Here is a 27,936-nt window from a genome sequence, read left to right on the forward strand (position 1 = left end):
TGACATGCTCACCGGACTTATCTTGAGGACTTTGTTTATCCTATAAAGTTTGGAATGTGTGCCAAGGCCACCTGGCAGACAAGATGGCAGTCATGAGCATCTCCACTTTCAGCTAGAGTCCAACAGAACTTTCATTTCTTGGGCAACCCCATCACGGGTCAGCCAGTCAGAATCTTCTGTGTTGGGCCCCTTGCATTCCATCAGGGCAGACAGTCTGTAACCATACACAACCAAGGAGCCAGGCAGCTATGCTGATCGGCTGGCCTGTGACTCCTTTTATCTGCCCCTCGCTGTGTTTTCAGTCAACCAGGTCATTCTCAGCACCCCACTGAGCACACTGTTGGAATGATCAGAGCCTCCCCCCCACCACCCCGACATCAAGGTCTTTATTGCATGGTGTGATTCAGTCAGGGAAGAAAATCAGTCACAGATATGGCTGTGGTAGCCACAGACCTGTCAGTCTGTCAGCCTGAAGTTCCCTCAGGCTAGCCTTCTGTTAGGGATTCCAACTTCATACTGGAAAAGGCCAATGCGGGCGCCAGTGGCTCACACCTGTAATCCTAGCTACTCAGGAGGCAGAGATCAGAAAGATCACAGTTCAAAGCCAGCCAGGGCCAATAAAAAAACCATCACAAAATGGACTGGTGGAGTGGCTCAAGATATAGGCCCTGAGTTCAAACCCCAGTACCTCAAAAAAAAAAAAAAAAAAAAAAGAAAGAAAGAAAAGAAAAGAAAAGCACAATAACCCAGGACAAATTGTTGGGGGCAAGAAAAAAGATTCATTTGAAAGCCAGCAAACCAAAGAAGGTGGGAGGCTCTTGGCAACAAAGACCATCTTGCTTTAGGGTTGCAGGTGAAAGGCTTTTATAGGAATTAAGGGAAGTATCTTTGTAGTCCTGGGTGGGTATGCTGGGGCGATCATAAATTCCACAGAGGTTTGTTTTTCTGACAGGCAGGCTGCTGTTGACTGAAGGTCATTTGATGTTCTGAATTCTGTAAATCTAGCGAACAGTTACTGATTAGTAAGTTTTATGACTCTTGTCTTTTTAGTTTCTTTTTCCAGGAATAGTTAACCTTGTACATTAATACAGAACATAGAGAAGAGCAGAAAACAACTTTTGCTGGAGAATAGTTTTAACCAGCCGGGCGCCAGTGGCCTTCAGGAGGCAGAGCTCAGGAGGGTGGTGGTTCAAAGCCAGCCCCAGGCAAATAGTTCACAAGACCCTATCTAAGGGGGGGGGGAATCACAGAAAAGGATTGGCAGTGTTGCTCGAGGTGTAGGCCCTGAGTTCAAACTCCAGTACTGCAAAAAAAAAAAAAAAAAAAAAAAAGCAAATGAAGCTAGAGGGTTTTTCCCTCAGCTACACTCCCTTACACAGGGCCATTCGGTATCACGTTCCTCAGGCCAGCTATGATTCCTAGCAATAGCTACCCAATCACAACATCTGGCCACCCAGCCCAGGGGCAGTGTCATGGGTCATCAGCCAGCCAGTCCTGTAAGGCTGCCTGTGTTCCCTGCAGCCAGTCCGAGGCAGGTTGTCATTCAGTTGGATGTTCACTCCCTTGAGGCATCAGGACACTGCACTGTCAGTTCCTCGAACTGTCCCTCTCCCATCATGCCATGAGTTGTACAGTCAACCAGATATTCTGTCTCCCTGTCAGCCCAGCTGTGAGTTCCATCTGTTGCTGCTTGCTGTAAGTGCAATAGTCCCACCCTGCAGCCCTTTCCTTCCCTCATCCCTTCTAGAACTGTCAGATGCTAGGGGGAGGGGAACTTTGGGCTGGGGCGTGGCTCAAGAGGCAGAGTATTGAGTTCAAAGCTCAATACTGCCAACCAAAACGAAACCAAACCAAAAGAACAAATCCTGGCTCCACCATTTACGAGCTATATGAACTTGGACAGTTTCTTCAGCCGATGAATGACCTTGGGGTGGGTGTCTTCCACTCATGTAGAGGATGAGTTTTTCTAGACCAGGATCTTTTCAGGAGACCTCCAAAGAGGTTATCCTGTTATTCCCATGAGCCCCTCCCAACCATTTGTTCATTCAGCATTAATGAAGCACCTACTGTGTATACTGCCTTACCCAATGAGGGGGCCAACACAAGGTTTTTTCTGTTCCAAACCACACAGTTTGGATCTATGTTAATGTAAACCTCATATTGGAATGTAACATATGTACAGAAAGGTACACAGACCATTGTAACAGAGTATGTTACAATGTCATGTATTATGTTGCATGCAGAACCAGAAGGGTTTAGAAAGCGTTTAATTTTGGGGACTGGTGGAGTGGCTCAAGTGGTAGAGTGCCTGTCTAGAAAGCTCAAGGCCCTGAGTTTAAGCCTCAGCACTGCAAAAATAAATAAATATTAATAAATAAATAAATAAAGCATTTAATTTTTTTTGTATCTTGAAGTCATAATTTAAATGGCAGTGCTTTTTTCTCCTTTCTTAGTGATACATAAAATAATAGTACGTTTTTCAATCAGTGGTGATTCAGAGTCAATTAACTCCAGTACACAACAATGATATTGACAATACCATTTATAGAGCCTACAAGGTGCAGCCACTTAGTACAAGAACCTGTCACAGCCCTGGTAGGTAAACATTTTTACCCTCATTTTAAAGGCTGAGGAAACTGAGGCATGGAGGTCAGGCAATTTGCACCATTTCTTTCTCCTTTCCTTTTTCCTCTCCTCTCCCCTCCCCTCTCCTCTCTGTTTTTTTCTTTGCTGTACTGGGGTTTGAACTCAGGGCCTACACCTTGAGCCACTCCACCAGCCCTTTTTTGTGATTGTTTTTTCGAGATAGGGTCTCGAAAACTATTTGCCCAGGCTGGCTTCCAACTGCAATTCTTCTGATCTCTGCCCCCTGAGTAGGATTACAGGCGCCCAATTCATCCCATCTTTTCTTTTGCCAGGCTGTGGATGGAACTCTGAACTTCTAGCTTGCTAGGCAAGGGCTTTACCATTAAGCTACACCCCCAGCCCCTCAGTCAATCCTTATACTCAAATCTGTGCCTGCTATGGGCAGTGCTCATGGGAATTCCGAGGTCGAGCATGGGTGTGGGGGGGTCTTTTCCAGGACAAAGCCTGTAGAAAGAATCCCAGAACACTGGATTTTTAGGGTTTATGTGGGTGACTTAGAGAGGGGATAAGTGATGTTGCAAGGCCCTTCCTAGACCCAGTGCCCTGGGAATTGTCTGGGGTGGAGAGCAGAGTAGGGGTGAAGAATCACAAAAGCGTTCAGGAACCTGAGACTTCCTCCCTCTCCAGCTAGGGGGGATTCTACCTTCCCAGGCAATCCTTTATGTGGCCAGGCCAGCTCCCACTCTCTCACCACACCTTCAGTGCGGCTGCTTCCTTCCTACACACGCCTCGATTCTGAATTTTTTCACTGATCTTGTAGATTGAAAAGGCAACCTCTCTGGATTCCCCTCACAGGAAAGTTCTTTTACTTGGAGTAAAAGAATGAATAGCAAGAGTCTGGGGTGTGGCTCAGTGGTAGAGCGCTTGCCTAGCATGCATGAGGCCCTGGGTTCCTTGTCTAGCAACACACACACACTGACTAAAAGCAAGTTCCTTGATCTCTCTAGGCCTGTTGCCTTGGTCTTTATCATCCTCCCCTTTCCTTTACTAACCCCTCATCCTCCTCAACTGTGGGAAGGGGTGCGGACCTCAATTCTTGCACTCTTTGATGTGCAAAAGTTTCTAATTGCTCCCTTGGAAATTGGTGAAACTCCAGGGACAATTTTGAGTGAAGGGAAGGGAGAGGAGAAGGAAGAAGAGGTAGAGGAGGAGGAGGAACCCAAGAGTATCTCAGTTTGAAATCCAAAATCCGTTACATGTTGTTATTCTATTGCATAGGTGAAGAGACTGAGACTGGGTTCTGGAGCAAATTTGTATGGTTATTTATGTATTTTTTTTGGTGGTACTGGGGTTTGAACTCAGGGCCTCACACGTGTTAGGCAGGCACTCTACCACTTGAGCCACTCTGCCAGTTCTATTCTGTGATGGGTACGTTTGAGGTATTTGCCAGGGCTGGCTTCGAACCGTGATCCTCCTGATCTCTGCCTCCTGAGTAGCTAGGATTACAGGCGCCATGCTGTCCGGGTACTGTTTTTTGCTTCGTCCACTGTGATTGCTCAGGGCTTGATTTGCATTGAGAACTGGGCAGAGATGGATTTTAATATTAAAGGGGGACCTATCGGAATCCTGGTGTTAAGAGGGTGTGCATGGAGAGTGGGGGTGTGGAGGTTGACCATCCATTATGAATTAAAAAATGACTCCTACTCATTTGCCACTCAGCTTTGTGCCAAGCTTTTTTGTCACCTCAGCATCTTTGCACTGGTTGTTCCCCTACCTGGAATGACTTTCCTCCAAATGTTCACCTGGCCTACCCTTCTCTCTCTTTAGATCCAGCACAACTGTCACCTCTTCCAAGCAGCTTTCCCTGACTGCTCCTTTAAGAATTTCCTGCTGGCACTGATGGCTCACGCCTGTAATCCTAGCTACTCAGGAGGCAGAGATCAGGAGGATCACAGATTGAAGTCAGCCTGGGCAAATAGTTCTCGAGACCATATCTCGAAAAACCCTATCACAAAAAATTGGGCTGGTGGAGTGACTCAAGGTGAAGGCCCTGAGTTTAAGCCCCAGTACCATAAAAAAAATAAAAGTTTCCCTTCTGTCTCCTCAGCACCCCATAACACCTGTGACCATCTTTGATTTCACTTTAATTTCTTGTTCCTTGTCTCTAGGGCCATTCCATCCTAGCCCATAAAATATTGCCTGGCAATAAATGTTGTGAACAGACAGAAGGAAATAAAGAAACACAAGGAAATGCCAGGCACAATGGTAGACACCTGTGGTCCCAGCTACTTGGGAGGCTGGGGCAGGAGGATCGATTGAGCCCACAAGTTCCAGGCCAGCTTGGGCAACATAGTGAGATCCCCATCTCAAAGAGAAAAGAAAACAAAATAAAGAAAGAAAAGAAACACAGGATAAATGACTGAGGGCAAAATGGAATGAATGAAAATGTATGTAAGGCTAAATAAATAAAATGAGATAGTGAGCTGGGTGCTGGTGGTTCACGCCTGTAATCCTAGCTACTCAGAAGGCAGAGATCAGGAGGATCACGGTTCAAAGCCAGCCCAGGCAAATAGCTGTTGAGACCCTATCTCAAAAATACCCAATATAGAAAAAGGCTGGTGGAGTGGCTCAAGTGGTAGAAAGCCTGCCTGGCAAGCATGAGGCTCCAAGTTCAAACCCCAGTCTTGGGCGAGGGAAAGGACCCAAAATTCCCAAACATTTAGAATGAAGCGACTGAGATTTAGAGAGGTGAGGGAAATTGTTTTATTATTTAAAAATCCTTGAGTGAAGAGAACTGAAAACTTTTGTATAAAAGGGCCCTGGGCATTGCAAGCATGGGGGGGCCAAGCAAGGGTGAAAGCTTTGGAGGCTGGGGCCTGGAAGCTGGGCGCAGAGCTGGTGGCATGGGAGCCACAGGCCCACAGGGAGAAGCATGGGCTGCAGCTCAGTCATCCCATTCGTCATCCTCATCTTCATCCCCTGCTTGGTCTTCTCCTTCGTCTGGAGGGAGAGAGAGAGATGGAGAGTGTGACAGGTGAGCTCAAAGGCTCTGGGAGAGTCCTCAGGCCTAGGAGGTGAGGGTTCCACTCTGGGGGAAGGTAGAGTTTAGGCAAAATAGATATTGCATTCTGGGTCTGGGCTCTAGTTGGAGTTGAAGTCAATATAGTATTATAAAAAATGGGGTAGTATCCAGGCATGGAGGTGCATGCCTGTAGCCCCAGCAGTCAGGTGGCTGAGGCAAGAGAATCTGGAGTTTGAGGTCAGTCTGGGCTATACAGTGAGACTCCGTCTCAAAACACAAAACAACAATAAAATTCAAATGTGGTTAGTTAGGCTATTATTGTTACACCAAGGGTTAACAGTAATTTCCTCTGTCACTTAATAAGGAAATTTAAATATTATTAGCAAAGGTGGGGTGATTTATTATTGTTTCATGGTGAATCAACGTTAACATTGTTGACCCTTAGTGGGATTAATGATAACGTCATTGTCAAAAGATGAGACTTGTGATAATATTGTCATATAATGGATTCACATTAATCTTACAGACACATTTTGGGGTTAATGTTACTATTATTGTCAAAGCTGAAGTTCACTGTTATTGTCACATAATAGGCTGAGATATATATTGCCCTTCTCTAATGGGTTAATGACAGTACTGTTGACACACTAATGTTAACAGTATTGTCAAAAGACTGGTTTAGATATTGATATTATTATCACATGATGAATTAATGTAAATCTGTTAATGTATGGAATCGAAGTTGGTATTTCTGCAGATATGGGGTGGGGTTCTCTGTAACATTATCACGAGCCAGTGGGCTTATGTTACTAGCACTGAACATATGAGAGTAATGTCGGTATCGTGGACATGCCCGACACTAACATTAATATTATTGTCAAGAATGCACTTTAAAAAGATAGACCAAGGTGGGCACCAGTGGCTCACGCCTGTAATTCTAACTACTCAGGAAGCAGCGATCAGGAGGATCATGGTTCAAAGCCAGGCCAGGCAAATAGTTCAAGAGACCCTATCTCAAAAAAACCCCTCACAAAAAAGGGCTGGTGGAGTGGCTCAAGGTGAAGGCCCTGAGTTAAAATCCCAGTACTGGAAAAACAAAAACAAAAACAGATGTGGTAAGCCTCACTATTTCTTTGTTTGTTTGTTTGGTTGGTTGGTTTTTTGCTGTGCCGGGGATGGAACCCAGGGCCTTGAGCATAACAGCAAGTGTTCTACCACTGAGCCACCCCAGCCCTGGTATCACTATGGATAGCAATGTCTGAGGCTGTGTCCTGGGCTGACAGGCTCACCTGAGGAGTGGATGACTCTGCTCCTTTTCTCCATCACGTGCATCAGTGCACCCACCAGCCCCTCGGAGCTCTGAGGAGGAGGCTGCTGTGGGCTCTCAAAGCCTCCAGGGGTCTGCAGCAAACAGTGTTGAACACAGGCCTGTGAGAGGAGCATTTCTCCCCACCCTTTCCTTTTCCATTCTCCTCCCCACGCTCCAATCCAAGGTTCCCCATCAATCTCCAACTTTATCACTGCACCCCAAAAGCCTGGCACTCCAATCAGTCTTAGCCTTGGCTCTCAATATCTTGACTTGCACACAACACCCAGAGTTCTAGACCCCCGATAATACATCTTGTCTATCCTTACCTTGTTCAGCTGAATTCCCTGCCGGATTTGATCCAAAAGTGCCCCCCGGCCCCCACCAGGGGCCAGGCCCCCCCCAGTCACCAGAGTAGGAGGGGGTGGGGGAGGAACTGGTCCACCCCCAGAACTGGGTGGGGGTGGGGGTGGGGGTGGGGGTGGGGGTGGTGGCATAGGCACTCCCCCAGCTCCAGGGGGTGGAGGAGGTGGTAGTCCACAACGTCCAGTGGCTGGAGGGGGTGGTGGTGGAGGGCCCCCTCGGCCTGGGGGTGGGGGTCCCCGAGGTGTTGGTGGAGGCGGGGCACCTCCCAAAGGTACAGGTGGCAGTGGCCCAGAACGACCCTTGTTGCCCCCCACAATAGGGGGCCGGGGGGGCTGGTTTCCTCCTCGGCATGGTGGTGGGGGTGGTGGAAGGGGCTCTGTGTGGGAAAAATAACACAGGTGTGATAATATTCACTCATTTTTTTTTCCTGAGCTCGTTGGTAAAATGGCTGCCCCAACTGGTCAACTCCCTATTCAAGCAGTATAGATAGGCGTTTCCATGACAACTGAGTGACTTCCAGGTATCTCTGAGGTATCAACTGCCAGGCTGGAGAAGAAGGGGGCTCACCCTGGCGCCTCATCTCTTGCCTCACAGCCTCCAGTCCACCCTGGTCCTCAATGAAGTCGTAGATAAGCTTGGAGGTCTCAGCATCGGTGAGCTGGGCCTCGCTGATTCCAGCCCTGGAGAACAGGTTCCGCAGATCCGGGTCTAGGTTGTTCACCTGCCCAAGATGGAAAAAGGCCAGGAGGGTTGGGGAGGGGGGATGAGGGGACACAGATTACCACTGGATCCATCCCAGCAAGGGATCTGAGAGGGATGTGGGAAAGGCAGGGGTGGGGGCGGGGTCTGAGCAGTAGTATATGGAAGGATGGGTGGAAGCTGAGTGGGGTCCAGGGGACTTTGAATTACTCACATCAAATCCATTGTGGGGGTCCCAGCCCACGTGGCTGACGTGTCTGGGGAATGTGAGGAGACCACAATGAAGCCCTGCTGCCCCCCCTTCCTAGTGAAGCTCCAGCCCTCTACTGCCCAGGGGGCTCTGAGGGGCTGGAATGAGTGAACGAATGTGAGCACGAGTTACGACATTAGAAGGGGTCTATAGTGTGTGGTGTCCAGTTGTCCACCTCTCCCTCTTTCCACTATCCATCTACTCATTCCTTTCTCCACCCATCCATTCAGATTCATTGGACCACTGATCTGTCCATACATCTGTCCCTCCAACCATCTGCTCACACATCTGTTTACTCATTTTTCCACCAATCTGCATTCACGCAGTGTCCAACCACCCCACCTCTACGCACGTGTCTACCTTTCCACTCATCTACTCATTTTTCTAGCCATTCAATCACATACCTCTAGTCACTTATCCATTCATGAACTGTCGGTTCATCCACATACCTGGCTATCTACCCATCCCCACTCACCTTGTCTGTGAACCAATCAGCCTACATATCAACCTGTTCATACATTAATCTACTATCCATCCACCCATCCATCCAATCACCTACCCATTCTTTCTTCAACCCTTTAATTCATTCATTCATCCATTCATCTATCTTCTCCCCATCCACTCATCTGCCACCCATCCTTCTATCCACTCAGCTGTCCACTTTTTCCTATGCCCTCCCCATCCCTAGGGTCTGTGGGCTACAGGGGAGAGGTCCTCACTTGAATCCACTGGGCGCACCAATATCAGCCTTGCTGATCTTCTTCTTCCCTGAGCGTTTCTTATCAGTTGGGCCAGGGCCAGGTGCTGGGAGCCCCCGGTATCGTGAACTTGTGATGTCAGGGTTCTGAATGTCTACTGTCACTAGTCCTAGGGACAGTGGGCCAGCTGGTGGACCTGTGGGCAAAATAGGATGAATGGACCATTGACCTGCCAGTCACAGCATAGGGAAAAGAAATGGGAAGACTTTTGGTGTATGTGTTTGATGGTCACAGAGAGAGTGGATGAGGGGGTCTACGTAAGGTACATGTAGAAGTGGATGGACCCCAAAACCATTCATACATTCACTAATTCTTTCATTTTATGCAGTCACTCATGCTTATCACTTAAGTATGGACTCATTCATTCCCTGGCTTTTTGGGTAATTCATTTGTTAAATAATTCACTTACCAATCATTCATTTAATCACTGCTTTCTTCACTGGCTAGAATATTATGTCATTTATTCATTTATTCACTGTTCATTCACTAATTCACTCAATCATTCATCCATGTATTCATCCACCTAGCCACATACCCATTCACCTATCTATCTATAACCCACCTATACATCTATTTATTCTTTCAACTTCCCATCAGTTCATCCCACTTAGCCACCAATCCATGCACCCACTCACCCATTTATCTATCCATCTGACCATCCACCCACCCTTTTACCCACTTGTGTACCCACCCAACTACTCATCCATCTACCCATTCCCCACCCACCCATCCATCCAGAGACACATGAAAGAATCACCACTCACCCCCTTGGTCTCCGCCTGGATGTGGGGGCAGGGGTGGGAGCCCTCCTCTTCTCTCTGGGAAAATGGAATGAGTTGAGAACTGTCACTGAGCCTACCTCAGGTTCCTGGGCTAGTCCCTTATTACCCCTACTTGCCTAAAGGACTCACCTTCATTGGCTGGTGCTGGTGGTGGCGGTAGCTGGCGTCTGTCTGTGACTACACAGGTGGATTGGGAGCCAGAACCATGAGAAGCGCTTTTCTAGTCCCCTCCCCGTGCGTCCACCTCTGCCCACTTCCATCCTCCCCCAAGGCCTTCTTACCTCCACTTTGCCTCTGATTCCTTTTTTGTATCTTCTCCTGCACCAGGGCCTGGAAGGCCTGAGCCTCACCCTCATCTGCAAAATTCAGTCCCACCTGGCAGTCCTACATCATATGCCTTGAGGTCAGCAGACTTCCAGGTTTCCCGACTTTTCCCATCTCCTCTCCATACCCCAGCTGAGGCTCAAGAGTCAGTTGGACACTTACATCTCCCGCAAATGTGTGGAAGAACGGGGTGGGAGTGAAGTAGACCAGCTGTGAATACAGCTCCTGTTCCCACAGCAGCCGGCCAGCCTGGAGAGGAGCAGGGTGGGGGGACATGCTGGCATGGAGGACTTTGTTACCTGGCCAGGGAGTGTGGCATCCAGATTTGGGGCCCCAGGGTCTGATATGAAGATTTTTTTAGCTCAGCACCAGAAAATTGGGGGTCTAGGCATCAGATATGGGGGGGAGTTGGGCTGCAGTTTGAGAAGTAGACACTGCTGTGAGATGTTTGAATTGGGGGTCCTCAGAATTCCAGTCCCAGGAGCATTCGACATATTGAATTGAGAACAGATTTGAGGCTGAAGGTATCAATGTAGTACTCATGTTTTTGGAATGATTAGAAGAGCGAGACTTAGGGGTACATTAGTGATCTTGATGGGGCTCACCCCTGTAATCCTAGCTACTAGGGAGGCAGAGATCAAGAGGGTCATGGTTTGAAGACAGCTCCGACAAATAGTTTGCAAAACTCTATCAAAAAAAACCCATCACAAGGTGTAGGCCCTGAGTTCAAACCCCAGTACCCAGTACTGAAAAAAAAAAAAGATCTTGATGTCAAGCCTGTGGGGTCAGTCATCTCAGACTTAGAAAGGCAAATCAGAGTCTGGAATCTGGGTGGGTCTTTGGTTCTGGGACTCAGGGGTCTGCCGATCTGTCAAAGGGCTCAGGAATGTGGACTCAGATCTGGTTTTGCAGGCCGAGAGAACCGGCTAGCAAGTCCAGTGGGGTGTGGGGTCACCTGGAGGCTATAAAGGCGGATGAAGTAGGACTTCTGGGGGTTGTCCTTCACGAAGCACACAGCCCCGCAATGTTCCATGGTCCAATGCTCGGCTCCAGGAGGCAGCGCCAGGTACAGCTGAACAACTGTGGTGGCCAGCGTCTGGGAAAGGAGAGCAGGATCAATGGTGTCTGCTCATGGGAAGCCAGAGTGTCGTGACACCAAGCCTGGTCCTCCCTTGCCTGCAGCTGTCATGGGCTGGAGGAAGAAGCTGTACCAGAGGGAGGGTGAATAGACCTTGAGCTACTCCTGGGATGGGTGAACCACGGTAAGTGGATCCTGGGTGGTGAGATGGGGGAGAGGGAAGGGAGAGAAGGAGGATGGGAGGAAAAAGAACAAACAGGGAAGGATGGGGAGGAGGAGTAAAAGGTGGAGGGAAGAGAGAGAGCCAGGAGATCCTCAGCTCAGCTTACCCAGCATTTTCGGCCCAGCATGTCGAAGAGTCGCTGGTTCTCATGGTCCTGGAGGAGGGTGGAAGGAATGTTCTGAACTGCTTGGGCCCCTCGGCCCCCAGGCCTGCTTCCCACAGGGACCCCACTCATGGTGTCTTCTGCCCTTGTCCTCTCCTGCAAGGCTCTGGGTGCAGGGTAAGAAGAGGAACTTCCGCAGTGAGCAAGGGAACAGGAAGTGCACAAAACCACAAGGGAAACAAGTCCTCCAGGGGCCCCCTGGGGGCCCTGTCCTCTTCCCTAGGACAGGCTCGAGCCCTTCTCCTCCATTTGACTGGGTAACCCCATCTTTGTGAGCACCTCAGGTCCTAATTCTTTTTTTTTAAATTTTAAACTCTGGGGCCCATCCCCCTCTAACTGGCTCAGAGCCGCCTCCTTCTGGCTGGCAGGAGAGCTGAGCCCCTCTGTAGGGCTGTGTGGGGAGTAGTTATGGGGCTGGGTGGCCTCCTCCTCCCTCCCGCCACAAAGCACCCAGTTGGCCTGGGGTTGAGGTCCAAGGCCCCTAGGCTTTAAGGGTCACCTTTTGCAATTTTTCCTTTCATATTTATTTATTTACCTTTTTGTTTGGGTAGTACTGGGGCTTGAACTCGGGGCCTGGCGCTTGCTAGGCAGGCACTCTACTACTAGAAGCACAACTCCAGTAAGTCTTTCCTTTTAATGACATAGCCATCTGCAGTGATCCCATCCCTATGCTGAGCCCCCAGACGACTAACTTCGCTGTCCCTTACCCTTGCCTCCCTGTGACTCCCAAATTGTTTTCTGCTTTTCATGCCCTCTCTAAAAGAAAACAACTTATAGCATCTGTGAATACCAAAACATCTTCATTGTCTTTGGACTTTTTGAAACCATGTAACCTTGGGAGACTTGTTTTCTCCCTACTTGCTATTCTTTTATCTTTTCAACGTGTTTGCTGCTGGGGATGGAACCCAGGGCCTAGTGCACGCTAAGCCCCTGGGTTAGCCCTGAGTTACAACCCAGACCCCCCCCCCCATACTTTTATCTCAACATTCCTGTAGTGTAAGGAAGTCCACATAGTACTCTGCCCATGCATGCTCTCTGGAGAGGAATCAGTGGGTGTCAGGGTTTGCATTGCTCCTGCTTTCTAGATAATGCCAGACTGCTTCCCCAAGTGAAAGAGAGCTCAATGTCCCACCTCCCTGGCCTCAGTCTCCCCATCCTTGAGATAGGCCATTGGGGATATGAAGCTCTCAGGCACAGCAACAACAGTTTGGGAAGCTGAGTTCTCAGGTGTGGCTGGCATTTGCAGGTACCAGAAAGTGAAATAGCATGTCTCTGGGTGGGTCGCTCCAGCCTGCATGGAAACTCCTTGGCCCCCGATGGCCGCAGGTTTAACACCTCTCTCCTGAACCCTGGCTCTAAATCCCTTTTTTTTTTTTGCAGTACTGGGGCTTGAACTCAGGGCCTACACCTTGAGCCACTCCACCAGCCCTTTTCTTGTGATGGGTGTTTTTGAGATAAGGTCTCTTGAACTATTTGCCAGGGCTGGCTTTGAACCTCGATCCTCCTGATTTCTGCCTCTTGAGCAGCTAGGCTCACAGGCATGAACCACCAGCCCAGCTCTAAATCCCTTCTTAAATGGCAACTCCAACCTCCTCCCACCTCTCTCCCTTCTCAACTCAGCTTATGGTGGCTCTGACTCACTAGCCCTGAGCTATTTATACCTCCAGATCTGGCGCACCTTCCAGTCTGTAGATAAGGCAGGCCCATTCTTGGCCTTGAAAGGCCATTTTGTGCTAGGGGTGCAGCTGAGGGTAGAGCATTTGCATAGTGTGTTGGGTTTGATCCCCAGCACCACAAGGAATAAAACAAAATTTAAAAAAATACATATATTATCCTTAAAATACATTGAACTCACTCATTTTATCACTTTTCATTGAGCATTCAGTCTCTGACAAGAATATTTCTAGGTTCTGGCACAAACTAAACATTCAGTAAATGTGATTTAAAGGAATGAAGGGGATAATCATGTCTAATTTGACTTAGTATTTTCTGAGATTGTTCCAAGTGCCATACATGTACTAACTCATTTAATATCTTCAGGCAGCCCAATGGGGCAAGTACAACTGTTATGCCCATTTTGCTAATGGGGAGACTGAGGCCTGGAGAAGCTTAGGTAACTTGCCTGAGTTCAGTTCATGAGTGGTGGAGCTGAAGCCAGCTTTGTGAGAAATGGTTCCTAAAATGTTAGGTACCACACGTGGGCCAAGGTAAAATTCCCCTGGTCCTTCTCTGTCTTTCATTCTCCATCTTCTTACTTCTTTCTTTATGCCCAAATGTGCCCCTTTTTTACTCTTTATCACAGGATGTTACTTTGCTACATTTGTGGGTGCTTTCTAAATTAACATTTAAAAGTTGTATGCTTCCTATTTTTATTTCCAAGTAGCAGACAAGTTTAAAATGATTTTCTGGCAGTAACAGTATTTGAACTCAGGGCCTCGTGCTTGCTAGGCAGGTGTTCTACCACTTGAGCCACTCTGCCAGCCCTAAAATGTTTTTCTCTACATAAAAAACTCAAAGCAGATTTTTTTCTATTTATCCCTAATAGAAAAGTTTTCCCACTGTGAAAGGCAGTGATTTACTAATTATTCTAACCTCATTTTTTTTGGTCTGTTTTTGTTTTGGGAAGCAGTGGGGCTTGAACTCAGGGCCTCATGATTGCTAGTTAGGTGCTCTTACTGTTTGAGCCACTCTGCCAACCTTTAGCCTCACTTTTGATATTGTTCTTCTGTTGCTGTGCAGTGATGATTGGAAGCTGGTCTGTTTTACTTGCTGGTTGCACCAGGGCTTGCTTTTCTGCACTGCATGCAGGGAATGTTGCTCTCCTGGGGCATACACTGCAAAACAGCATGAGAAAATTTAGCCCAGCTATTCTGATTCTGCTCAGCAGGAAAGCTGGTCTAATGCAAGTGGGTCCACCACAGCTGGAAACAGAATTTCTAATTTACTTCTTAGTTATACAGTGAACCCCCTAGGGCCAGGATGTACCCAGTAACTTACACCTACTGGGTGCTCCTCTATCACCTGCCCCTTCCACCCCCACAGGTCACCAGATGGCGAATTGGTTCCTGTTTATAGTTTGTGCTTATTTTGCTTTAGTCACCCTTCGGTATCCATGGTTTCAACTAAGGACTCAAAATATATGAAAAATAAATAAATGTATGAAAAAAACTGCCTTTGTACTAAACAGGTACAGACTTTCTTTATCGCCATTATTCCCTAATACAGTATAGCATTTACATTGTATGAGTTATAAGTAATCTACAGAGGATTTAAAGTATACTGCAGATTATCCATAGGATATCTGCAAATACTATGCCACTTTACATAAAAAAAAGAATTGAGCATCCAGGACTTTGGTATCTGCAGGGTTGGGGGGCCTGGAACTAATCCCCCACAGATACCAGGGGATGACTATATTTTGGGAAGAAATTGCCTACCAGTTCCTGATCACCACACCTCAACCCTTAAGTAGATAACAAGACATGAGGTACCTTTCACACTTCGGTCCCCACGATTGAATTCATGGAAGAGAAATAGGCTTGGGGAGGGTACAACTACTGTCCTTTAAGTCCAAATTTAGGAGCATGGCATAGCAGTACACGGCACTAATCTCACAAAACTCCCAAAGCTGAGGCAGGAGGGTCAAGAGTTCGAGGCCAGCCTGGGCTACATAGTGAGACCCTGTCTCATTTAAAAAAAAAAGGAATAGGGGAGGGGGAAAATAAAATCAAAGGGGGAAAAAAAGCCAGTGAGTGCGCAGGGGTCAGGCCCCTCCCACACAGGAGGCTACAGGGGTGTTCACAGAGGCTGTGGGCAAATGGGTGTTTGAGGAGCCTCAGTCCTGGTGGGGGTGGGTTAGAACTGGGTGAGCACAGAAAAGCAAGGACATCTGTAGAGATGAGAATGGATCAGTGCTGAGTTAGAACCAGTTTGTAGACCTGGAACCTAGCTCTGGCTCTTTTCAGCTGTGTACCTTCTGGTGAGCTCTGGGTGACTCAGTTCCCTCATCTACAAAGTAAAGATAATAAGGTTGTTGTGATGACTAAATGAGATCATTCCTGTAAAGTGATTAGGACAGAGCCTGACATGTTATAATGATTCATTACTGTTTTTATAAGATGAGTACCGCGGGAATTCATTCCCCCAAGCCCCTTCCCACTCCTCTCCATCAAATTTAAGGGTCCCACCACCTACTCTCCCTGTACCCCAATGTTTGTAGCCTCAATATGTGCGCTCATAGGAGTATTATACCCAAACGTGTGACGTTACACTGTGTGTGTGAAACCTAAGCTGTGTCTACCCTCTAGTACGCGCGATCCCAGGCGTGATAACGCTACAGCCTAGAATGAACCACGTCGGGCGTGGGGGGAATCGCACCAGTGAAAATGCGCGCCCGGGACTGACCACTGCGGAGGGGGCCATCGTGCACCGCCCCATTTTGATTATGGGGGTGGACAGCGGAAAACGGTGAAGGAATGCCTCGTTCCTGCCCAGGGGTCAGCCGGCTCGTCCCCAGACCCCGTTCTGTCCCCGCTACTCCCGTATGTTTCGGGCGGAGCTCACACTTGGGTCAGCCCTCGCCCTCTCCCTTTCGTCACGTTAACCTGGCTTACCACGACCCCTCGGTTCCTCAATTTTGAACCGCTCTCAAAGCACTCGAGGGGCAATTGGCGCGGGAGGCGGCGCTCGAGAGCTCTGATTGGTCGGTGCTCGCATTCTGGTCCTTGTTGCTCTCCGAAGCTTCGCGGCCTCCGTAGTGCCACTGCGCCTCTGCGCCCATTGGTCACTGCGTCAGGACATGCGCAGTGGTGTCAGCCTTTTGCTGGCGCTCTGGGAGCAGAGTTTTGGTGATTGGGATGGAGGGTTCGAATACCACCTGAGAGTTTAGACTTGTTCGCCAGCAAAGGGGCAGAAGAGGGTGCTAATGTCGGAGGTTAGTAACGTCACGATGGAAGCATGGCGCTTCCATCGGAACCTCCGTAACAGACCCAGTAGGGTTTTCATGCCTGCGCCGGCATACGTAAATTCACTTATTCTCTAGTCTCCATACAAATAGCGTTGCTCTGGGGTTGGATCTGCTGGCGTGAGACAGACACATGGTTGTCCCAACGCCATAAACCTTAGAGTGAGCGTCCTGTGTCTTTAGAAAGAATGCAGTAATTAAGTTGTGTTAATTTTACTCCCCCAAGAAAACAGATACAAAGTTTATAGCCATTACAAAGCTGTAAAGGAAGCCTCACGCCTGTAATCCTAGCCAACTCAGGAGGCAGAGATCAAGAGCATTGTGGTTCGAAGCCAGCCCCGGCAAAAGAGATCGCGAGACCCTAGCTCGAAAAAACCCATCACAGAAAAGGGCTGGTGGAGTGGCTCAAGGTGTAGGTCCTGAGTTCAAAAACCCCAGTACTGTAAAAAAGAAAAAAGAAAAAATGGGCACAGAGGTTCATGCCTGTAATCCTATCTCTTTCCCAGGTGGAAATGGGAGGGGAATGGAGTTCAGGCCAGCATGGGCAACAAGTTAGCAAGATCCCATGGCAACAAGAAAAAGTGGGGCATAGTGTCACACACCTGTCATGCCAGCTGCTCAGAAGAATGATTGGGTGTTTGAGGACAGCCCGGGCAAAAGTAACTATAGATCCTGTCTCAAAAAAAGAGAAAAAAATTTAGTGAAACAAAGGGGCCTGGGTGAAGCTTATGTGGTAGAGTACTTGCTCAGCAAATGCAAGGCCCTGGGTTCAGTTCCCAGTACAGCAATATATATATTAAAACCAAAAGTAAATAAAAGTTTTTTTTTAATTACCTGCCCAAAGGACTGTTGAACGAGGATGTGAATTGACTTTTTTTTTATTAAGCAGTGAGTAGGTTCATATTTGATCAACATAAAGGCTTAAATGCAGACTGAAGGCAAGTGTGACTTAGTCCCTAGAGCACCTGCACAAAGCCCTGAGATCAAACCCCAGTGTCACCAAAAAAAAAAAAAAAAAGACTGAAAGTTAATATTGCAGGCTGTATTGGCATTTAAGCCGATTTTTTTTCTTTTTGATGGGACTGGGGTTTGAACTCAAGAATTTTGCTCTTGCAAAACAGGCACCCTACTGCTTGAGCCACACGTCCAGCACATTTTGCTCTGGTTATTTTGGAAATGGGGTTGTTCGGATTTCCTTATCAGGGTCTCATGAGGTATTTGCTCTGACTAGCCCTGAACCACAATCCTCCATATCTCATTGTCTCAAGGAGCTAGGATTACAGGCCTGAGCCGCCAGCGCCCAGCTAACTTTCAGTCTTTATTTTCACAAAAATCATCTCCTGTGGTCATGGAAGCATTCTGTATTCAGAAAAATGTTACAGCAACTCTAAATGTTATGGGAATGTCACTTTTTTTTTCAGTACTGGGGTTTGAACTCAGGGCCTACACACTTGCTAGGCAGGCACTCTACAACTCGAGCCACTCTGCCAGCTCTGTTTTGTTTTATTTTTGTGGTACTGGGGATTGAACCCAGGGCCTCATGCTTCCTAAGCAAGTACTCTACCATTTGAGTTACACTTTTAGGTTTTTTTTTTTTTTTTAGATTTTTTCTTTAATATTTTTTCTTTTTTAGGCTTACTGAAATCAAAAGAGAAAAATAAAGTTACCTGCTCTTGAGTAGGGGGTCTTCTCAAGTCTCCTGGCTTGGCTTGCCAAAATATGTCACCTGGGATCACCGGGTCCAAGGTGATGTCCTCAGAAAGACTGTTAGGCCAGACACAGCTGGGAGCAGGTGGCTCATACCTGTAGTCCCAGCTACTCAGGAGGCAGAGATCAGGGGACTAATTTGAAGCCAACCCGGGCAAATATGTTTTGAGACCCTATCTTGAAAATACCCACCACAAAAAGGGCTGGCGGAGTGGTTTAGGCGATAGGGCACCTGCCTAACAAGCATGAGGCCCAGTGCTGCCAAAAAAAAAAAAAAAAAAAAAGATAGACACAGAAACGACTTAAGCAGGAGCAGGTTTATTGATGCAAAGCAAAGTGAAAGGAAAAAAAAAAGCACCTGGAAAAGAAGGAATGGTGGACAGGCTCCTGGGCGCTGCACAGGAAGTCCCCACACCTTAAGCTTTTATTGGGGGCCTGTGGACGTGGCATGGTCAGTTCTGAAAAAGTGGGTATGTGTCATTAACTTTTGGAGACTGGGCTATGTGGCATCAGTGTTCCCATGTCAGGCAGGGGGCAGTTTTGGCCTTGTGTGGTCAAATTGGAGCTGGTATTTTCTGTGGGCTCCTGGGGCTGTGGTTGGAATGATCAGCGGAATGTCACAATTCTTCATTAACATCAGCAGTCGAGGAGGTTATCCCTTATCAACACGCAACCCATGGTTGTCAGCATGTGGGCTTCCTAATGCCCTGCCTAGCCTCTGTACCAGAAGCACTGCAAAGGTCTCCACAAACTCCATCGTGTCCAATAGCACAGTTTGCCTCCTTCCATAGGTTCAGGCCCCATGCTGGCCTCCCCAGGGGAAGGAACAGGACACAAAGACAGATGTGTGTGGCCCTTGTGTGTCCAATGCTAGTTAAGGAGACCATCCCGAAAATAACCGAGGTCGGTGCAATATGCTCTGGGCTGGAGAAGGGGTGTCAAACTTCCAGGGATGGGGAAGGGCTGTGGTAGGGTGTCAGTGCATTCCCCCTCCCCAAAGTCAAACGCCCAAGCCTAGTCCCCAGTGTGATGGCGGTAGAGAGTGGGGCTTTGGGAGGTAATTAGACACTGAGCAACCTGCCTGGATGGGATTAGGGCCTTATAAAAGAGTCCCCCCTTTGACCCTTTGAGGACAGAAGGTGAAGGCACCTGCTATGGACTAGCATGCAGCTGTCAGTGGATATCCGACCCACCAGAATCTGAATGTTGGACTTCCAGCCTCCAGAACAGTATGAAATGAATTCCTGTTGTTTATAAGCCACTCAGCCTCTGGTATTTTGTTTTGTCAGCCCTCAGTGACTAATACACACAAGAAGGAGGGAAGAAGCTGAGGGAGGGGGAAATTTTTTTTTTCTGGCAGTACTAGGGTTTGAACTCAAGGCCTCACGCTTGCTAGGCAGGCGCTCTACCACTTGAGCCACTCCACCAGCCCCTTTTTTGTGATTTTTTTTTTTGAGATACAGTATCTCGAACTATTGTCAGGCTGGCTTTGAACCAGGATCCTCCTGATCTCTGCCTCCTGAGTAGCTAGGATTACTGGCGTGAGCCTCTGGCACCTGACTATAAAAATTTTTTTCAATGCTAGAGGTGGAACTTAGGGCCTTGCGCTTGCTAGGCAGGCACTCTACCACTAGGAAATAAAGTTTGGTTAGTCTGAGTTAGTTTCTCAATTCCAGTATGACAACAGTCACACTGGTGCAAGGCCTGACACCCTTGTCATCTGCTGTTGATGACAATACCAAGTACAAATATCTCCACCTGAGAGTCGTTGATTCTCTACCTACAGTGTTACTACTGCAAGCCATACATCTTTGGCAGTAATTCCAGGGCACTTGGCTGCCACTTGTCCTTGTCACCCTGCCCTCACGTCCTGGAGCACTATCCTCCCCAGAGGCTCCCTCCGTCACACATTCCTTTCCTGGGGGGTCTGAGGGTGAGTGCCTGTCCTCACTTAGCCACAAGATCTGCCTTTCCCTCAAGAACAGGGCAGGACTGAGGCCTCCAAGGAAGAAGGAAGATTTGGAGGGCAGAAATAGTGACTCCATTTCTCTGTTCCTTCCACAAGACCTGAGTCAGACCTAAGTGAAGGACGGAGAAGGGATCGTGTATTGATTCCTTAAGAAAGTGTCCTATATACAGTCTCTTGCATCCCTGCATTCAGAGGAGTGGGGTCTCAGAGTTTAATGTTTCCTGAAGGCACCAGTGATTCTCCTCTGTCCAGGGCACCCATTAACTTCAGCCAGAGTCCAAATAGCTCTTCTCTGTCATGAAGCATGACAGCCAGGCCAGGTGATGAGCTGTGGAAATGAATGTTTACAGGAAGTAAAACTAGATGAGGTTTTTTTTGCAGTACTGGGGCTTGAACTCAGGGCCTACACTTTGAGCCATTCCACCAGACCTTTTTTGTGAAGGGTTTTTTGAGATAGGGTCTCATGAAAATTAAAAAGAGAGGGTGGTGGAATGGCTCAATTGGTAAGAGTGTCTGCCTTGCAAGTGTGAGACCCCGAGTTCAAACTCCTGTGCTGCCAAAAAAAAAAATAATAATTAAAAAGAAATAATTAAGCATTTCCAAAATCCTGAAACAGAAACTTTTCCTCAAAGTTCCAATTTTAAGGCACCAAAAACAAGCACAGATCTTGGGTTTGATCTTCAGCACCACACAAAGGAAAAAAAGGGAAAAAGGAGAAGTCTTATGAACTATTGGTGGAAATGCAAATTGTGGAAAACAGCATAGAAGATCTTGCCTTTTTTTTTTTTTGGTAGGACTGGGGTTTGAACTCAGGACTTTATGCTTGCAAAGCAGGCTCTCTACTGCTTAAGCCATGCCTCCAGTACAAGATCTTCAAAAAATTAAAAATAACTGGGTACAACTCAGGTTAGAGGTGGGGAGAAATGACCCAAACAATGTATGCACATGTGAATAAAAGAATAAAAAAAAAAGAAAGAAAATAAATAGATATTAAAAAACTAAAAAAAAAAAACAAAAAAACCCCGGTATAACTCCATGGTAGAGCACTTGCCTAGCATGCCTAGCATATACCATGCCCTGGGTTCCGATCCCCAGCACCTCAAAAAATTCAAAATAGAGCTGCCATATATATGATCCAGCCGTTCCTCTTCTGGGTATTCATCCAAAGGAAGGGAAATCAGTATGTCAAAGAGAGACTGCTCCCATGTTCAGCACAGCACTAGTCACAATAGCCATGAAATGGAAACAGTGTAAGGGTCTATCAAATGAGGGATAGAGAAAAGAAACTGGGTATAGAAACACAGTGGAATATTAATATTATCAGTCAAAGAATTAAGCTGGGTGTAGTAGTGCACACCTGTAATCCCAGCTACTCAGGAAGTGGAGTCAGGAGGATCACAAGTTTGAGGTCAGCCCAGGAAAAGTTATCTGACCCTATTTCAAAAACAAAAGTATAGAAAAAAGGAAACAAAACAAACAAAAAAATACAGTTGGACATGGTGGCTTACGCCTGTAATCCTAGCTACTTGGGGGAAGAGATAGGGGGAATCACAGTTTGAGGCCAGCACAGGCAAAAAGTTCACAAGACCCCATGTCAACCAAGAGTTGGTTGGGCCTGTCATCCCTGCTCTGCAAGGAAGTACAAAGAGGAAGATTGCAATCCCGGGTACCACAAGCATAAAGTGAGACCCTAGCTCAAAAATAACCAAAGCAAAAAGGGCTGGTAGAGTGGCTCAAGTGGTACAGCATCTGCCTAGCAAGCACAAGGCCCTGAGTTCAAGTGCATCACTTGCCTAGCATGCTCGAAGCTGTGGGTTCCATCGCCAGTATCATTAAAAAAAAATTCAGAGTGAAATCCTGTCATTTGCAGCAACATAGATGAAACTGGAAGACATCATGTTGACTGAAATAAGCTGGGCACAGAAAGACAAACTGTGTTCCCACTCATGTGGAAGCTAAGAAAAGTTGAACTCATATGGGAAAAAAGAAAAGAGGCCACTGCAGGCTGGGGAGGGAAGGAGAGGGCTAAGGGAGAGAGGGAAGTTGGACAATGGGCAACAAAATACAATTAGCAACCAGGCGCCTGTGGTTCACACCTGTAATCCTAACTACTTAGGGGATAGAGAGCAGGAGGATCATGGTTCGAAGCTAGCCCAGGCAAATAGTTTGAGAGACCCAATCTAGAAAATACCGAACACAAAACAGGACTGGCAGAGTGACTCAAGTGGTAGAGCGCCTGCCCAGCAAGCAGGCTGAGTTCAAACCCGAGTACTGCCAAAAATTAAAAATAAAGACCCTGTCTCAAAAACGAAATACAGATGGGTGCTGGGACCCTATCTCGAAAGAACCCATCACAAAAATGGGCTGGTGGAGTGACTCAAGGTGTAGGCCCTGAGTTCAAACCCTTGTACTGAAAACAAACAAAATCGAAATACAAACAAAAAGACTGGGAGTGTGGCTAAAGTGGTAGAGCACCCACCTAGTAAGTGTGAGGCTCTGAGTTCAACCCCAGTGCCACCAAAAAAATTGTTTTTCACCCAAAGTCAGTTGTGGTAGTGGTACATGTCTGTAATACCAGCATTCAGGAGGCTGAGGCAGGAGGATTGTGAGTTTGAGGCCAGCCTGGGCTACATAGCCAGACCCAATCTCAAAATTAAAAAAAAAAAAAAAAAGCCAGGTGCTGGTGGCTCACGCCTATAATCCTAGGTACTCAGGAGTCAGAGATCAGGAGGATTGAAGTTCAAAGCAAGCCCAGCAAATAGTTCTCCAGACTCTATCTTAAAAAACCCATCAGAAAAAAGAGCTGGTAGAGTAGGCCCTGAGTTCAAACCTCAGTACTGCAAAAAATTAAATAAAAATAAAAGAAAGAAATTGCTTTTTCAAAAATATCCATTAGATACCACACCCAGAAGTTTGATAAACAATGTGCGCTGATAATGAGACAGGTCTGGCCTCTCCTCTCCAGAAATGTATCATTTCAGAAGGACACACAGAGGCAAGAAAAGGGGCAGAGTTGGACAAATATAGAAGTGGGGTTTATTTGTCTTGGATGTATTCTGCCCAGATCCATGCATTTTGGAAACAGGTTAAGACAGGGTAGAAAGAAACTATAGGCTCACTAGAGATCACAGTTTTGACAGAAGTAGTTGAAATTAAAATCTATGTGGTTAATAAATTTTTCTTTCTTTGTGACAGCTTCTCACTATGTTGCCCGGATTGGCCTTGAACTCTCAGGCTCAAGAGGACTGCAGTCCCCTGTCACCACACCTGCCCACTAGAAGGGACATTGATAGTGTATTTTAAAAGACAGTCAAGAAGCTGGGCATTGGTGGCTCAAGCCTCTAATCCTAGCTACTTGGGAGGCTGAGACCTGGAGGATGGTGGTTCAAGGCCAGCCCGGGCAAAAAAGTTCTTGAGACCTCATCTCAACTCATGATTGACATGTGTAGTCATTGACAAACAGAAAATCCAGACTCTTTGTGTCCCACATGCAGGCATCCAGGCAGGACAGTGGATGTAGTAAGGGAGGCAACATTTTATTAAAGGTTAGGGAGAGGAGTTTCAAAGGCCATGAGGTGCCCTTAAAACCTGCACTAGCAGGCACTGTGGTTTAGCCTATAATCCTAACTGGAGATTAAGAGGATGATGGAGGCAGAGATGGGAGGACTGCAGCTAGAAGCCAAACCAGGCAAATAGTTTTCAAGACCCTATCTCAAAAAACCCATCACAAAAAAGGGCTGGGGGAGTGGCTCAGTGATCAGAGTACCTGCCTAGCAAGTGTCAGTCCCTGAGTTCAAGATACAGTACCTGCAGGAAAGAAAAATGTGCCTTAACCTATGGGAGGGGAAAACCTGGGCGGTTCTTGATCACCAATAATCAGCGAGTCGGGAGGGGTTTGGGTGGTCCCCGGGCTAGGGTGGTGTTGGAGCTGTCCCTGGCTGAGGCCTGAACTGAACAATCAGCGCGTATTTATTTGCAATTGAAAGGAGCCTTGGCAGCTATTACAGATTTTTGTAATTGAAAGAGAGGTTGCAGAGGAGAGAAAAAATGTCCAATCTAAGATATGAACCAAGCGCTGGTGGCTCCCGTCTGTAATCCTAGCTGCTCAGGAGGCAGAGATCAGGAGGATCACGGTTCGAAGCCAGCCCTGGCAAATAGTTGCGAGACCCTATCTTTTTTTTTAATTATTATTATTCATTTATTCACATGTGCATACATTGTTTGGGCTATTTCTCCCCCCTACCTCCGACCCCTTCCTCTCCCGAGACTCTATCTTGAAAAAAAAATCACAAAAAAGGGCTGGCGGAGTGGCTCAAGGTGTAGGCCTTGAGTTCAAATCCCAGTACTGCAAAATAAATAAATAAAATGTTAAGTCTTTAGAGTCCCCGTCTCTCCGTATCTTAGCCAGCTTCACTTGGGCTTGGTGGCACGCATCTGTCACCCCCACCTACTCAAGGAAGTACAAATAGGAGGATCGGGAGCAGGCTGGCCAGGACATAAAGTGAGACCCTATCTCAAAATAACCGACGCGCACACACACAATAGGACCGCGGAGGGCTGGGACGGGACTCAGTGGCGGATACCTGCCTAGTGTTTGTGAGGCCTGGCTCCTGCCCAGCACCAGGAAGAAGGACTTGGGGCTGTGAGGCTGCCAGAAATGTAGTCCCTTCCTGGGATGGCGCTTGTTTTCCTGGCACAACTGGCTGCGCTGCTGGCACTGCCGGGCAAGATGAAGCCGGGGACGTCTGCAGGGTCCCCTGCCTGCCAGCAGCGCGCTGCCCCCACCCTGCCCTGTCTTCCCTCATTCAGGGATATTCTGCATACCGTAACACAACCATCACTATAATCCAGGCTGAGAAGTGTGCCATCGTCTCCCAATTTACCCCGGAGTGGGTCAATCCCACTCGCCATCCTGGGGCCCTGGGAAGTCTTTCTGCTCTACATTGACCTTGTCTGGGTTTTTTGATCTCAGGACCTCGCACTTGCTAGGCAGGCACTCTACCACCAGCCCTTTTTTGGTGAAGGGCATTTTTGAGATAGGGTCTCGAGAACTATTTGCCTGGGCTGGTCTCAAACTTCGAGCCTCCTGAGCTCTGCCTCCCAAGTAGCAAGGATTATAGGCTTTAGCCCCGGACACCCGGCTCCAATTTTACTTTTGATAAAGAAAAAGAATATGTATTTTGTTGACCTTGAGCCCCTCCTGGATGTTCACTTGGTGACCTGAAAGATGGATAGGACGCCCCAGGCCCGACCCAATGCTTTTCTTGTTCATTCCACCCTCTCCCCATTGAGGCTGCCATAATAAAATGCCTTGGACTGAGTAATTTGTAAAAGAACACAATTTATTTCTCACAATTCTGGCGATTGGGCAGTCCAAAATCAAGGTCCAGCAGATCCAGTGTCTGGCGAAGGTGTCGGCTGTGGCCACCTCAAGCGGTAGAAAGAGCAAACAGCTCCACCTCACCTCACTGGTAATCACAAATCCCATTCAGGAAAGCTCTGCTCGCCTAAATTAATCACCTCCGACAGGCCTCAATTCTTAACATGTTCACATTGCTCATTAAGTTTCAGAGCTCCCGCCTGTAATCCCGGCTACTCAGGAGCCAGACATCAGGAGGATAGCAGTTCAAAGCCAGCCGGGCAAATAGTTCTCGAGACCCAATCTCGAAAATGCCTTTCACCAAAAAAGGGCGGGTGGAGGGGCTCAAGTGGTAGACTGCCTGACTAGCTAGCATGAGGCCCCGAGTTCAAACCCCAGTAACACCAAAAAAAAAAAAGATTCTGCATATGATTGAGGTCATGTGGTATTTGTCTTTCTGTCTGGTTTATCCCATTTAACATAGTGAACTCCAGTTTACCTATGTTGTCACAGATGACAGGTACCACATTTTCTTTATCCATTCATCAGTTGACAGGCGCTTACATTGTTTCCATTTCTTTTTCTTTCTTTCTTTCTTTCTTTCTTTTTTTTTTTTTAGCAGTACTGGCTCCACCAGCTCTTTTTTGTGATAGGTATTTTCAAGACAGGGTCTCACAAACTATTTTCCCAGGCTGGCTTTGAACCTCAATACTCCTGATCTCTGCCTCCTGAGTAGGTAGGATTATAGGCGGGAGCCACTGGCGCCCAGCTGTTTCCATTTCTTGGCTATTGTGAGCAGTGCTGCAGTGAACATGGGAGCGCAGATGCCTCTTCAACATACTGACTTCTTTTTCTTTGGATATGTACCCAGCAGCGGGGTTACTGGATCATCTATTTTTATTTTTTTGAGGAACTTCCATACTGTTTTCTTTAATGGCTGTACTAATTTACATTCCCACCAACAGTGTGCAAGGGTTCTCTTTTTTCCACATCTTCACCACCAGTTGTAAAACTGGTTTGAACCTAGGTCCTGGTAACTGCCCAGTGAATTTGCAAGAGTAAGGACAAGATGTAGTTACCGTGGGACAAATGAAGATTCAATGACTCCTACCCAGACACACGAGGTCAAAAAAATGCCAGAGGATGTATTTAAGTTAACAGGAAAAATCACAGAAGGAAGTAGCGGGATGCAAAGAAGTCAGTATAAAGCCAGGAGCGATGGTGCACATCTGCAATACCAGCAATCAAAGGCTGAGTGGGGCAGGAGGATCGAGAGTTCAAGGCCAGCCTGGGTACATTAATAGTGAGACCCTGTTTCAAAGAAAATGAGGAATGAAAGTTTCATGTGTAGACCCATATCTCAGTTTCCATATGTATGTTGTTTAAAATTTAAAAAGGAGTTCTAGGTGTGCATGCTGATGGCATCACTTGGAGCCTGGGCTGCTGCACTCGGGGGTTGAGATCTGGTGAGAGACAGTGGCCAAGAACAAACTAAGAGGGCAGAAGTCCCGGGGTGTATTTCACATAGCCAGTCAAAAAAACTTTAAGGCTAAAAACAAAGCAAAACCGGTTACCACAAATCTTAACAAGATAAAAATTGTGAATGATGAAAAAGTTAACAGAGTGAATAAAGCTTTTGTAAACATACAGAAGGAACTTGCACACTTCTCGAAAGACCTTTCTCTTGAACCTCTGCAGAAAGAGCTGATTCCTCAGCAGCATCAGGAAAATGAGCCAGTTAATGTTGATGAAGCTACAAGATTGATGGCTCAGTTATAATAATTCTCTTGAAAGACAAATAAATTAAATGTTTTATACAAAAAAAAAAGAGTTCCATTTAAAATAATTGGAATAGGTTGGGCTCCGGTGGCTCACGCTTGTAATCCCAGTTACTCAGGAGGCAGATCAGTAGGATAAAGGTTAGAAGCTAGCCTGGGCAAATAGTTCCTAAGACCCTATCTTGAAAAAATCCATCACACAAAAAAGGGCTGGTGGAGTGGCTCAAGGTGGAGGCCCTAAGTTTAAATTCTGGTAATGCAAAAAATAAAAATAAAAAAATAAAAAAAGGAAATAATGTATTATTGTTTATAAATGCTTACCAAAAAAACCAAAAAACAAATGTTTACATTTATGGTTAAATAGACCTTAGAAGATGAATTATATATATATTGCACCAGTGAACCGTGCGCATTTCGTATCCACGCTCATATATATCACGTACAATCGAATGAGCGTATGTAAATACGCATAACCTGAACTTGTGCAAATCAAGGTGAAAACAGTGGACATATTTTTGGAAAAGTTAGGTTGAGAGTTTTTTCTGCCTTTCTGAAGTTTTCACAAGTTATTGGAAAATTGCATAGTATGTAATAATATGTGCA

General features: G+C 46.9%; 2 protein-coding genes across 6 annotated transcripts; one reads left to right on the forward strand and one right to left on the reverse strand.

Annotated features, from left to right (window-relative positions):
* Positions 1 to 5,335: 5,335 nt before the first annotated feature.
* Positions 5,336 to 16,330, reverse strand: Was (WASP actin nucleation promoting factor). 5 transcript variants are annotated; one of them, XM_074062613.1, is made up of 14 exons: positions 16,171 to 16,330; positions 14,267 to 14,391; positions 11,501 to 11,548; positions 11,049 to 11,189; positions 10,256 to 10,342; positions 10,051 to 10,153; positions 9,899 to 9,946; positions 9,752 to 9,805; positions 8,949 to 9,123; positions 8,194 to 8,236; positions 7,848 to 8,001; positions 7,244 to 7,656; positions 6,898 to 7,009; positions 5,336 to 5,586 (listed from the first exon to the last, which is right to left on the reverse strand). In XM_074062613.1, the coding sequence occupies exons 3-14, from the start codon at positions 11,519 to 11,521 to the stop codon at positions 5,531 to 5,533; spliced, it is 1,407 nt and encodes a 468-aa protein (XP_073918714.1). In that variant the 5' UTR covers positions 11,522 to 11,548; positions 14,267 to 14,391; positions 16,171 to 16,330; the 3' UTR covers positions 5,336 to 5,530. The 5 variants fall into 5 exon arrangements, with proteins under 5 accessions (XP_073918714.1, XP_073918715.1, XP_073918713.1 ...); XM_074062614.1 differs by having other exon boundaries at positions 14,255 to 14,391; XM_074062612.1 differs by having other exon boundaries at positions 14,234 to 14,391.
* Positions 16,331 to 16,505: 175 nt separating this feature from the next.
* On the forward strand, positions 16,506 to 27,575 carry LOC141419489 (ribosomal biogenesis factor-like). The gene is made up of 2 exons (XM_074062276.1): positions 16,506 to 16,548; positions 27,033 to 27,575. The coding sequence occupies exons 1-2, from the start codon at positions 16,506 to 16,508 to the stop codon at positions 27,332 to 27,334; spliced, it is 345 nt and encodes a 114-aa protein (XP_073918377.1). The 3' UTR covers positions 27,335 to 27,575.
* Positions 27,576 to 27,936: the final 361 nt, after the last annotated feature.

The sequence above is a fragment of the Castor canadensis genome, chromosome X, assembly GCF_047511655.1.
Source record: "Castor canadensis chromosome X, mCasCan1.hap1v2, whole genome shotgun sequence".
Lineage (NCBI taxonomy): Eukaryota > Metazoa > Chordata > Mammalia > Rodentia > Castoridae > Castor > Castor canadensis.

Bases quoted from the DNA above. Each gene is read 5' to 3' on its own strand.
- Was (XM_074062610.1), bottom strand. From the start codon at position 11,629: ATGAGTGGGGTCCCTGTGGGAAGCAGGCCTGGGGGCCGAGGGGCCCAA. The intron at 11,190-11,500 runs GTAAGCTGAGCT...CTCCTTTCCCAG, and splicing joins TGCTGGGCCGAAAATGCTGG to ACGCTGGCCACCACAGTTGT. The intron at 7,010-7,243 runs GTAAGGATAGAC...TGTTTGCTGCAG, and splicing joins AGGGAATTCAGCTGAACAAG to ACCCCTGGAGGCTTTGAGAG.
- LOC141419489 (XM_074062276.1), top strand. From the start codon at position 16,506: ATGGAAGCATGGCGCTTCCATCGGAACCTCCGTAACAGACCCA. The intron at 16,549-27,032 runs GTAGGGTTTTCA...GGTGAGAGACAG, and splicing joins GAACCTCCGTAACAGACCCA to TGGCCAAGAACAAACTAAGA.